This window comes from Panicum virgatum, chromosome 2K (assembly GCF_016808335.1).
Source record: "Panicum virgatum strain AP13 chromosome 2K, P.virgatum_v5, whole genome shotgun sequence".
Taxonomy (NCBI): Eukaryota; Viridiplantae; Streptophyta; class Magnoliopsida; order Poales; family Poaceae; genus Panicum; species Panicum virgatum.
Genome location: NC_053137.1, coordinates 26,843,300 through 26,854,959, shown reverse-complemented (window position 1 = coordinate 26,854,959; position 11,660 = coordinate 26,843,300). Strand labels below are relative to the sequence as shown.

At 41.9% G+C, this 11,660-nt stretch overlaps 1 protein-coding gene across 1 annotated transcript; it reads left to right on the top strand.

The window, feature by feature from the left end:
• The first annotated feature begins 6,539 nt into the window (after window positions 1-6,539).
• LOC120672874 (PI-PLC X domain-containing protein At5g67130-like) lies at window positions 6,540-11,425 on the top strand. Its single transcript, XM_039953483.1, has 8 exons — window positions 6,540-6,696; window positions 6,945-7,067; window positions 7,163-7,300; window positions 7,397-7,495; window positions 7,770-8,073; window positions 10,165-10,385; window positions 10,599-10,685; window positions 10,899-11,425. The coding sequence occupies exons 1-8, from the start codon at window positions 6,610-6,612 to the stop codon at window positions 11,118-11,120; spliced, it is 1,281 nt and encodes a 426-aa protein (XP_039809417.1). The 5' UTR covers window positions 6,540-6,609; the 3' UTR covers window positions 11,121-11,425.
• The last annotated feature ends 235 nt before the right edge of the window (window positions 11,426-11,660 follow it).

Below are 11,660 nucleotides of genomic sequence, written 5' to 3'. Positions count from 1 at the left end.
GCAGCACTTCATGATCCAACAAGACAGTGGAGGGCAAGCACTCTGGGGTGCACCAAAACCCCAGCCAGAACAACGACCCTCCGCACCTAAATGAAAGAAGAAGGAAAAGAAGGTGTGGCGGAAGGTCGAGAGTTCGGCCTCGTCCAGTTCTCCAGGACGAGCCGATGAATGGTAAGAATGATGGAGAAAAGTCGTGCATATCGGACTTTAAACGACGCGCCCTTGCCAAAGGTAAATTGGTATTTATCTCATATTTGCTTTCTCCGCTTTTCAACATTTTCTTTGCACCTTATTTGTTTTTCTCCACTGCATGTTTGAAATTTTCAAAATTGTTTTCTGCATCCTGGAATTTTCTAGCATTTTTCCCTTTTTACAAAAAGACCAAATTTTTTTTTTGAGTTTTAAAATCCTTTGGGAAAAATAATTTGGACATCTTTTCGAGCAAACTTTTGGCCGTGCACCAAATTTCCAAAGTTCATAACCGTTGAGGAAGCATCTGGCCAAAGGGGGCACCAGGGGGCCCAACCTGGAGCCGGCCGACCCCACAGGTCGGCCGACCAGGGACCAACGGCTCCTGGGTCCCACCTTCTCCAACAGCTACCTGACCGTTGTGCCTGGCTATTCCTCGGCTGCACTCGCCCAAATTCCTTTAAATAGAGGCCGAGAGAGGGGTGATGAGCTCTCATGCTCACTCTCTCCACTCTCACTCCCTCTCACACATTCTTGCTCGGGTTTCCTTTGGATTTTGACTCAAGTTTGATTGCAAGAACACTCTCTCTCTCATTTCTTTGCTGCAAGATTGATCACATATTTGGAGGGACAACTTTTGGGTAAGAGTTTCATTTTCATTTCACTAACGTAACCCGAATCGAGTTGTTCTTGTTCGTTCTTGTTGCAAGCATGAGAGGTGCAGGGCGGAAATTTTCCGAAGCTCTCAAGAGGATGACGAGGTTGGGCTCGTCCCATTCGCAGGGCGAGTCGAGCTCTCATCATTCCCCCGAACCTGCACCAACACCGACTACAATGGATTATGAGCAAGATGAACAAGAAGAACAGTTCGAGGAGCAAGCTGCAGAACCGCAAGCCGAGGACAAGGAGATAGATGAAGATGATGCACCATACCTCGACTTGCAAGATGACCACGAGCATCAAGCCTACGCCATGATCAAGAATCGAAGCTTTGGTCATACCAGAGCCTTCGATCCGGACCTTCTCGAAAAAAAACAGGTATGGACGTTGACTTCGCTCGTGTTTGGCATGCGGTTGGATGGGATGGTTTTGTGCCCATTGAGGACAATGGTTCTCGTCTCCTCACCATCCAGTTTCTTTGCACTCTTTGGGAGGTGGACGATGGTGTTTCTTTCCGACTTTTTGGAGTTGAATGCTATTTTAATTGGAGAAATTTCAGTCACCTCCTTGGTTTTAGCGCGCGCTTGCCGATTTCCCTTGCAAAAGCTTGCCGCGGTTTTGATCGACATGAGTTTTGGGGTTTGATTTCGGGTCAAGTTGTTCATGGCAAGTTTGCACCTCGGTGCAATGACATTCAAAATCCGACTCTTCGTTTGATGCACAAGTGGGTGTCTATCACACTCTTTCCAAGAGATGATCCACGACCAGTGCGGAACAATGAGTTGATGATATTATACGCCATGGTCAACAAAATCCGAATCTCCCCCGCACAAGCAATGGTTAAGCAATGGCTCACAAATTTTCGGATGACGGGTCCTATTGAATGCACTTCTTTGGTTACCGGCATCGCATCAAACATGGGAATCTTAGATGGGAATCCCGTTCCCTTCATTGAGGAGCCTCGTGTTATGATCGATGCGGCGTACTTGGTTCAAGGCCACACGCTCAAGAAAGGCCCGGATGACTCATTGATTTTCTTTTTGCTTGGTTATGCAAATGAAATCACGTTGCCAAACGCGGGGTATCATTTGTATAACTGCCGTTCACTAACCATCCCTCTTGTTCCACAAGAGGAGAGCCGCTGGTATAGTGTTTCTGGTCTTCCTGGCAGGGTTACAAGAAGCAGGGCCAGAAGGGAGGAATTCATGCAGCAGCAACCTTAGCCTCAATCACAGCAATATGAGACGGGAGGTTCGTCATGGCAGAGTGCCAGCTCCACTGAGTGGGCACGGCAGGCCTTAGGCCACCGGTCCACCAGTTCTAGCCCCAGCGGACCCCCGCGACGTACAGCTTCGTCCAGAGGTTTCGCCACTCTGACTCGGCAGATGGGCGAGCTGAACGTGCGCACCACCAACATCGACGAGTCACTGGGCCAACACATCGAGTCAACATAGAACTGGCAGCGATATACTGGTGAGAGGATCTGCAACCTGGAGCAGCAACAGCAGCAATCCCAGGAGGAGTGGAGGGCCTACTACCGTTGGGCTGGGTTTAATCCCAACCAGCAGCAGTGAGCCTGAAGCTAACTTGGGGGAGGACCCCCATGAGAGGTACCTTATATCAAACTCTACCTTTACCGATTTTCAAAACCTTGCATGAAACCAAACAAAAATTTGCAAAATTCTGAAAATCCATAAAAATTTGCATAACTAAAATCAAATAAAAATTGACAAAACCTTTAAAAATCCAAAAATATTTTCCAGTATGTGTAGTAAGCATGTGTAATTTTTCCTTGTTGAGATGATGAATAGTTGCTCTGTTAGTTCCTTTCATATGCCTAGTTACAACCTTGAGCTCTGCCTAAGTTTTGAGTATGGTGGCTAAATTGTTCAAACCTTAAGCTTGAAACTTGTGGGTAGCGAAAAAGCAGAATTCGAATCTAGGTTGTTGTGGGTTATGATATGGCTGAAAAGAGTTGCTATGATCTTCTCCTACGTGATGCTTGATATCCGGAGTATTTCTTTTCAAAAATACAAAAATAAAATAAAGTTCCTCGGTGATATGCAATGCCCATCCAAAGCCAAATGAGTTACAAGTTTGAAAAGCCTTTTCTACATATACAACTTGTCTTCTCATTGAGCTTTGTCAAATTTTTGTGACCCTTTGTGAGAATCACTTCATACGCCCACGATCAAGATCACGTACACGTCCACTCACATGCTATACTTCTACACCTGGAAGATAGCAAGTACATCCCCCATCCATCCACAAATAAAACTCCAAGACGTGCCATGTTTATCTCTCTCCAAAGTTATCATCATAATGTATGGGCTATACAAAAAGAAATAAAATATGCATACCCAAAGAAGGTATTCCACATGACCACAAGGCATGTCAAAAAAAATAGAAAAGATGCATACCCAAAGAAGGTATGCCACACACCCACAAGGTGTGTCAAAAAAAGAGAGAGAAAAAGAAAATATAGCCCATACCAAAAAACATTACAAGGGAAAGAGAATTCATATAAAGGAGTTCTCATCCATCATCCACCAAAAATATCCACACACTTGCACATCTTGATCAAGGCTTATGACTTATTTCTCCTTTGGATCCGGTCTTTGACTTAGCGAAATATGAGAAGCAAGGTTGCCATCATATCCTCCATACCTACAGATCCACCAAAAAGAAGCCATTAGAAGTAGGGTGGAAAAAGAAAGGCGCATAAAAAATGGGCCTTGGTAAGTAATGAATCACATTTGAGCGATCCGAGATATCACTCGAGGAACTTACAAATTTCTTTTCAAAAAAAACTTTATAAAACCTCCGGATTGACGGTTGAACAAAGGAGTGGTAAGTGGTACTTCTGCCTTGCTCCCGGCCTATAACATCTTCTTTTGTTTATTTATCTTGAGGGTAGTTGTGTGTGAGTCACACTACCTCCTACCATGTTATTTATCCTACCCCTGTTTATTCAATTGGATATCCAATCTAGATAAAGTTCATCGACTAGTCTATATACCTTCATTCACCGCCTTCCCTGCGGAAATATAAATGACACCCCGGTATACTCTCGAGTAAAATACTACAGCGGTATTCCGTGCACTTGCGAATTTATTCATGATTCACGAAATACCTGTCACCCCATTAGTGTCTGCGGGCGTCATCGCGGTTCTCCAGTGGTGACGTTGGTAAGCACCAACAAATAGTCACCATCTTCTTCCTTCTTCCTCTAACTGATGAGCTCGTGCCCGGCCGTCCTCCACCTGGAGCAGGGCCTCGCCAGAGCCATGCCCGCGCCCAAGCTGGGCCTCGCCGAAGGCTTGCGACGCGACGGAGCAGGGCCTCGTCGGAGGCTCGCGGCGTGGCGGAGTAGGGCCTCGCCGCCACCGCTCCCGCGCCCAAGCTGGTCCTCGCCGAAGGCTTGCGGCGGCGGCGGTGGCTCGCAGCGGTGGAGGCTCGCGGAGCCCTACCCATGGCGGTGCTCGTGTCGACGCCAGAGCCCGCTCGGCCACCATTGGCCCCCGCGACACGGTGCCAGCTGCCGCCTATGGCATGGCAGGGATAGCGGAGGCGTGCGGGCTCGTCGCCAATCCGCCCAACAAGCGTCTGCGAGCTAGGCTTTTGCGCGCTGGAGCACACTCGTCCCCTCGCCGTCTTGCCGCCGTCGGCAGCCTCAACACCGTTGCTATTTGCGCGGGTGACCCGCAGGTGCCTGAGACCCGAGCGGATGCGGGTTTGGGCAGAAATCTGTACCCGTGACGGGTCGCGGGTTCCTTAACGGGCTGATGTATTGTTCACAAGTTCGGGTTTGGGATGGATAGACCCAATGGGTTTTTACTGGTTGCCATCTCAACTCGTAGGGGGAGGAGGACAGACCAAAAGAAGGGTACAGCATAATCAGTGGTGTGACTAATTGAGTACATATACTAAAGCTCCAAGATTTGGAGCGCTGCCGTGAGTCGCGGGCCCACGTGGGCCCGGCGGCACTGTTCATGCGGGGCGGGGGGTACTGTTCATGTGGGCCCGGTCACTGTTCATACTAAATAATAATATTGAAGTACTGTTCATGTGGGCCCGGGGCACTGTTCATAATAAAAAATAATAAAAAATATAATTCATAATAAAAAATAATAGAATTGTAAAAAAAATAAAAACATGTGGGCCCCACGTGTTTAAATGTTTAGTTTTTCTTTATACACAAAAATAAAAAAATTGTATACTACATTCACCTCTATTACTTATTGGATTTTGTTTTCACTTTGTAAACTCGCAAAATATAATTGAATCATCCATTCATTCCTAATTTTATGATTTTTTCTACCAAAACACTCACATCTATTACTTATTGGATTTTGTTTTCACTTTGTGAACTCACAAAATATAATTGAATCATACATTCATTCCTAATCTTATGATTTTTTCTACCAAAATTAATAATTAGTGCAAGCTAATCCATCAACTATATCTGTTAACATACAAAAAATGAATTCCTACATGTACTATTTATACAGAACCCACGTGGGTCCTGTGTGCTATTCAGGTGATACCCACATAATATTCAATTGAAATTCATTCATAAAATATGTTTAACTATTTATTTACACGAACATAATAAACATCAATTACATCTACATGTGCTAGCCCCTACTACTTAATAGATTTTAATTCGCAAAATATAATTGTATGACAATTCATGAATACTTATTGGATTTTGTTTTCACTTTGTGAACTCACAAAATATAATTGAATCATCCATTCATTCCTAATCTTATGATTTTTTCTACCAAAACATTCACATCTATTACTTATTGAATTTTGTTTTCACTTTGTGAACTCATAAAATATAATTGAATCATCCATTCATTCCTAATCTTATGATTTTTTCTACCAAAATTAATAATTAGTGCAAGCTAATCCATCAACTATATCTGTTAACATACAAAAAATGAATTCCTACGTGTACTATTTATGGAGAACCAACGTGGGTCCTATGTGCTATTCAGGTGGTACCCACATAATATTCAATTGGAATTCATTCATAAAATATATTTAATTATTTATTTACACGAACATAATAAACATCAATTACATCTACATGTGCTAGCCCCTACTACTTAATGGATTTTAATTCGCAAAATATAATTGTATGACAATTCATGAACTATACCTACTACAAATTACTAAATTTTTCTTTTACCCTACCAAAATCAATAATAAATATAAATCAATTCACCTACCGTACCTACTAACATAAAACAAAAAAAAAACCTAAAAATATATATATCTATACATTTAGCGTGCTCTCAGACTTTAAACTACTATACCTATGTACTTTAACTTTCAGACTTCATTCAATACATCAACATATTGTTAAAATACATCAACACGATATTGCTTTAACTATAGCACATAATAATATATTTTTATTATAATTTTAGATCAAACCTTTTGCTACAGGCGCGCATAGCGCGCCAACCTACCTAGTTTCTTTCAACTTCCCACAGCCACAGCCAGTGGAAGCACCTCGGGACCTGCTTTCAATTTTGAATAGAAAAAAAGCTACTTTTGGAGGGTTTGCACCGCCCTTCGTCATAACCAGCGAAAATTCGTTGGCTTTTAGCTTCTTCTTTTTTTTGAGCCAAACAGAGGTACAATTACTAATTAATAGCCGTCAGCAGATCACTAGCTCTAACACGGATCACTCCTGCCCTCTGAAAAAGGAAAAAAAGGTGGGTGAATGTGGTTTGGTGGCCGCAGCTGATGGCGCCGCAGCTGCTCCCCTCCTCCGTGCTCTTCTTGCTCCACATCGCGCTGCTGCTGCTGCTGCTCGTCCCCTGCTCCGCCCAGGTACCGGCCTAACTAGCCAGCCTACCGTCCGATTCTTGCTGCGGTCTCAGTTTCTTGGGTGTACCTATCTCTGGGGGGCCCGGCTCGATCAGATCCTCAGTTTCTTGCTGGGATTCTTCTAGTTCTTGCTAAAATTGAGGTGCGACTAGTTAATCTGGGCGCCTTTTATTGCTAAACCTGCGATCAGAACTCACTTCACCGCTGCGCATCAGTGAATGAATAATTCTTGTATTTTTTGTTCCGATCAGGTTGGGGGTTCGTGCTCCTCCGCGCGCGACTGCGGCACGGGCCTGTACTGCGGCAGCTGCGCCGCCCCCGGCAGGACCAGACTCTCCTGCATCAGGAACCTCACGATCCAGCCCACCTCAATTGTAATCCACCGCACTCCCCTCTTCCGTCTCTTTCTCGGTAGCTTCTCTTCTTCCCGAATCCTGATACTATGTGGGGCATTTTGCTTCTTGTTCAGGTGAAGGGACTGCCCTTCAACCACTACTCGTGGCTCGTCACCCACAATTCCTTCTCCATCCTCGGCGAACCCTCGCGCACTGGGGCGGAGAGGGTCACGTTTTACAACCAGGAGGACTCCGTCACCAACCAATTGAGGGTAGGTTCTGGATCTTACGAGCAGATTCTACGGTGGACTTTGTATGTTTGGAGCGGAGTGTGATCGATTAAGAAATTGATATGGAGGTGCTTGCAGAATGGCGTCAGGGGACTAATGCTTGATATGTATGACTTCAATGATGATGTATGGCTCTGCCACTCCCTGCAAGGGCAATGCTACAACTTCACCGCTTTTGTGAGTTTATTCCTTGCAGATACTTACCGGTTCATCGCCCATCTCATAATTCTCTAACTCCATATTCAGACTCAGGACTTGTGCTTGCTTATTGTTTTCATTATAATCTTAATTTCCCCTAATTTTGGATGAGGGCACCTCCTGGAAAAATTCAATTGGCGTTAATAAATGATGTAAATGATAGATTATTTCGTTGTTCCTAAATTTTCCTGCAACTCCAAGATATGTTGCATGGGCCCCAAAACTAATATGTTCAACTTAATTACAATGTTAGGTACCAGCAGTTGAGACACTAAAAGAGGTGGAAGCATTTCTCTCTGAGAATCCCTTAGAGATTGTAACAATATTTATTGAGGATTATGTTCACTCACCGATGGGACTGAGCAAGGTCTTTACTGCTGCTGACTTGATGAAGTATTGGTACCCCATCTCAGAAATGCCAACTAATGGCAAGGACTGGCCAAGCGTCACAGATATGGTTGCAAAGAACCACAGGTTGCTAGTGTTTACTTCTGATGCTTCGAAGGAGGCTAGTGAAGGAATAGCTTACCAGTGGAGCTACTTGCGAGAGAATGAGTGTAAGTTCAACTACCTGCTCTAGTAAGACATAGAACCACATGGCTTTTTGTATATTGGTAGATAGTGATGACCATTCTAAAGCACTTTTATTACAATGTGTACTACCGTATCTTCCTAGTTAAGAGTTGAGATATCGCAATAACATAATTTAGTTCTAAAAAATCATATTTAACATGGTTATTTTCCACAAAATGACCAGTTTGACGGGCCATGAAATTGTTGTGTAGTGGTTAGTTTAGGCTATTTTCCACACAGCAACCAGTTTGACGGGCATGGAGTTGTTGTGTAGTGATTAGTTTACTACAAAGACGAGTATGATGTAGGCACATACCAATTTAGAACTGAACCCAGTGAATGTTGAGTGACTTTATTGTTTTCCCTCCATATATTGATGTTCATAAATAACCATCAGTTACTTTAGCATTGCAGAAAAACTGCTTTCTATAAGAATGTTAGATTTGTTCAATATAATCGTCCTATTGTTTTTAGTACAGACTTAGGTTTCAGTTCAACTAATTTTTAATAATTTTAATTTGTTTATTAAGATGATACTAGTTGAAGATGTACATGATATAAGATTGTACATGCCAGTGTTGCCATTGGCAATTGATGCCTAATTTCCTAAAGTATGTCCTGGAACACATGTGTTACTCTTAAGATTGAACTTGAAATTCATATTATGGTTTTGTGCATAATTATGAGACTGATGGTAGTCAAAATGTAAAAAATATCTGATGTTCATACAGTGCTATACTTGTTCAGTATTTGTTACCCACTCCCAATTCACTATGGTAGCTGAAATATTATAGAAGGGACATAAATTACACACGTGGTCCCATTATCCAATTGCAATAAACAAATATATTATGTATTTAAACTGTTAAAAACTCTTTCTGATTGCAACCAAATCATGCATTCTTTTCTGTCAATGTTTCTAACATATAGCGTAATATCCTCTGTTGAATTTGTGTTAAATATATGTGCTACCATTTTGCTAGTAAGAATTAGCATTGGATGTGCTATAGCTTTACAAATGCATTTTTTTGTAAAGTTTCACGTAATGTGTAGATTCATATTTGAGTATTGATATATACTAAATTAATAGTTTTCCTGAAATTTCGTCTTCTCTACTTAGTACACATAGCAAACCTGAGTGGAATCATCTGCAAAAGTGCAAATGGAAGATTTCCTTCCTCCTATTGTTTTGGTTGCTACGTATCCATATGATATTAGTTTTAGTTAATCTATTAGTTACACTGATTTCAGTGGAACTGACTACTTTCAACAATTCGTCTTTTGGATGACGTCCCCATCATTTGTTTCAGACACATGGTATCTAGTCTAAAATGTGTAGCAATCTCATCAATATGTTATGCACCTTTTTAAACAAGGCATAAGTAATAACACTGGACAAGACTAATAGTTGTATTGTCAGACAAATGAGATTGCTTGTCATTTGAAGCTTCTGAATAATCATATCTGCGGTCTAAACTCTAAGAATCAACAAAGTAAAATGCACAAAGTGCTGTCTCTCAATATTGGTCAAAATGTTTCAGACTGGTAACCATGTTATGCACACTAGTGGTACACATATCTTGTGGCAAAAGAAGAAACGAAATTAGAAAATGTCCTCAGGATCTCAATTGCACAAACTTCACCTGATGTAATCTGGTTTAAAACAGATGCGAAGTTGTTTTGACCTCAGGATATGATTTGTGACTTTAGTGGCCCCGTGGTGTCTGTGCGCCCTAAGGGCACACGTTGTAAAATTTGCTACTCTATTTCCCTCTTAATGCAATGATAAGCAGCTCTCCTGCATATTTTTGAAAAAAATGATTTCTGACTTTAGTTACCGCAACACATGAATTGAGTTTAGAAATTGTATCCCTAACCAAAGTGCTAGCTTGCCTCAGATTGACCTGGTGACCATGTATAAATTTCCATCTGAAAAATGAAACAGTAATGGCCAGTAACTATTGCTCACTATAAGGTATCCTCAATTGACTTCTATTTGCTACCTTCGATCAACAACAAACATAAGAGTTTCTCTTGTATTGAAATTCACATTTCATTTCTCATGGTCATGGCAGCTGGAGATCCAGGGATCGTGCCTGGTTCTTGTCCAAACAGAAAGGAATCACAGCCACTGAACTCAAGATCTGCATCTCTATTTATGCAAAATTACTTCCCCACAATGCCTGTACAGAATGAAGCATGTAAAGAGAATTCTGGGCTACCACAAATGGTCCAAGCTTGTTATGCTGCAGCTGGAAATAGAATCCCCAACTTTATAGCTGTGAATTTCTACATGGTAATATTTGATCCCCAAAATTACTATTAGATAGATATTGTTGTATCTGACTTGTGTCGAGTTTACTTGTACTCCAAGCCAATATATATTGCCGTATAGGCTTGGAGTACAAGTAAACTCAATAGTAGTCAGATACAACAATATCTATCTAATCATTACAAACAAGCTATATCTGCTGTATCGTATAAAATTTTTCTTACTGGCTGTGTGCAGCGAAGCAATGGTGGTGGTGTTTTTGATGTTCAAGACAGAATCAATGGCCTCACATTATGTGGTTGCAACACCATTGCTGCTTGCCAGGTAATTGTGAACCTATAGTTTTAACGTTGGAACACTTTATGGCCCTTTCACTTAGCATGCTATTTGTTCTTGATGATCATTAGCACCGGGCCTGATTTTTCCAGGAAAACTGTAGACCATTCTCTTTTGGAGCATATGACTTCTGCCATATTTCTTTTTTCAGATCAGAGTTTTTCATCAATGTCCTCACTCCTCACCAATGAATTACTGCAGGTTGGGGCACCAATGGGCGCATGCAAGGACACAGGGGCACCTAATCGGACTCCATGGTCATCCTCCTCTGAATCCTCTGTAAATGGAAACGTCTATTCAGGAACTACAGAGTTCAGGACCCATCCCACTGCTGGTGCCAGCAATACTTCCACTTGGAGTAGTTTTGTTCTTCTGCTAAGCCTGCTGTTGACTGTAAAGCTGTTTGCATCTTTCATGCATTAGTTCTTTTATATACTTTTCCACTGTTTTATATAGAAGAAATTGATATCAGGGTTTTATGTGAGCTTGTTTCTCTGTTCAGATGACAATTAGTGGCTTACTAGCTTTATAGTCCGGAGATGGGAGGTGATGAAAGGTTGGATCAATGTTAGTATAAGAATGAGCAGCAATCTTACTCTGTTCTCCCAATAGTAGTACAAAGAAACTGATGGGTAATGTTCCTGCTGCTCGGTGTCATATACAAATGTGTTATGTTGCCAAGGTGTATGGAATACTATGAAGAAAAGATTATCTAAAATTTTACTAAACTTGTGTGAGAACAGTTCACTTATCCTTTTTTTTGTTTTCCAAAACAATAGGATTTTTTTTGGAGTGGAAATGAATAGGATTTTGGCACTGTTTGGCGGGAGCTTCTACTGGATTTTGCTTGTCCCACAAGCCCCCAAAGCGAGAATCTCCTCCACAAACGGGCTAAATATGACCCAGAATTCTCACGAAAGAAAAGGCCAGTCTTGCAACTGAAGATAAGCGCAGGGTTAATAA

Coding starts and splice junctions, on each gene's coding strand:
- LOC120672874 (XM_039953483.1), top strand. CDS start 6,610: ATGGCGCCGCAGCTGCTCCCCTCCTCCGTGCTCTTCTTGCTCCACATC. Junction 8,074..10,164: donor CTACTTGCGAGAGAATGAGT/GTAAGTTCAACT, acceptor TGGTCATGGCAG/CTGGAGATCCAGGGATCGTG. Junction 10,386..10,598: donor TAGCTGTGAATTTCTACATG/GTAATATTTGAT, acceptor GGCTGTGTGCAG/CGAAGCAATGGTGGTGGTGT.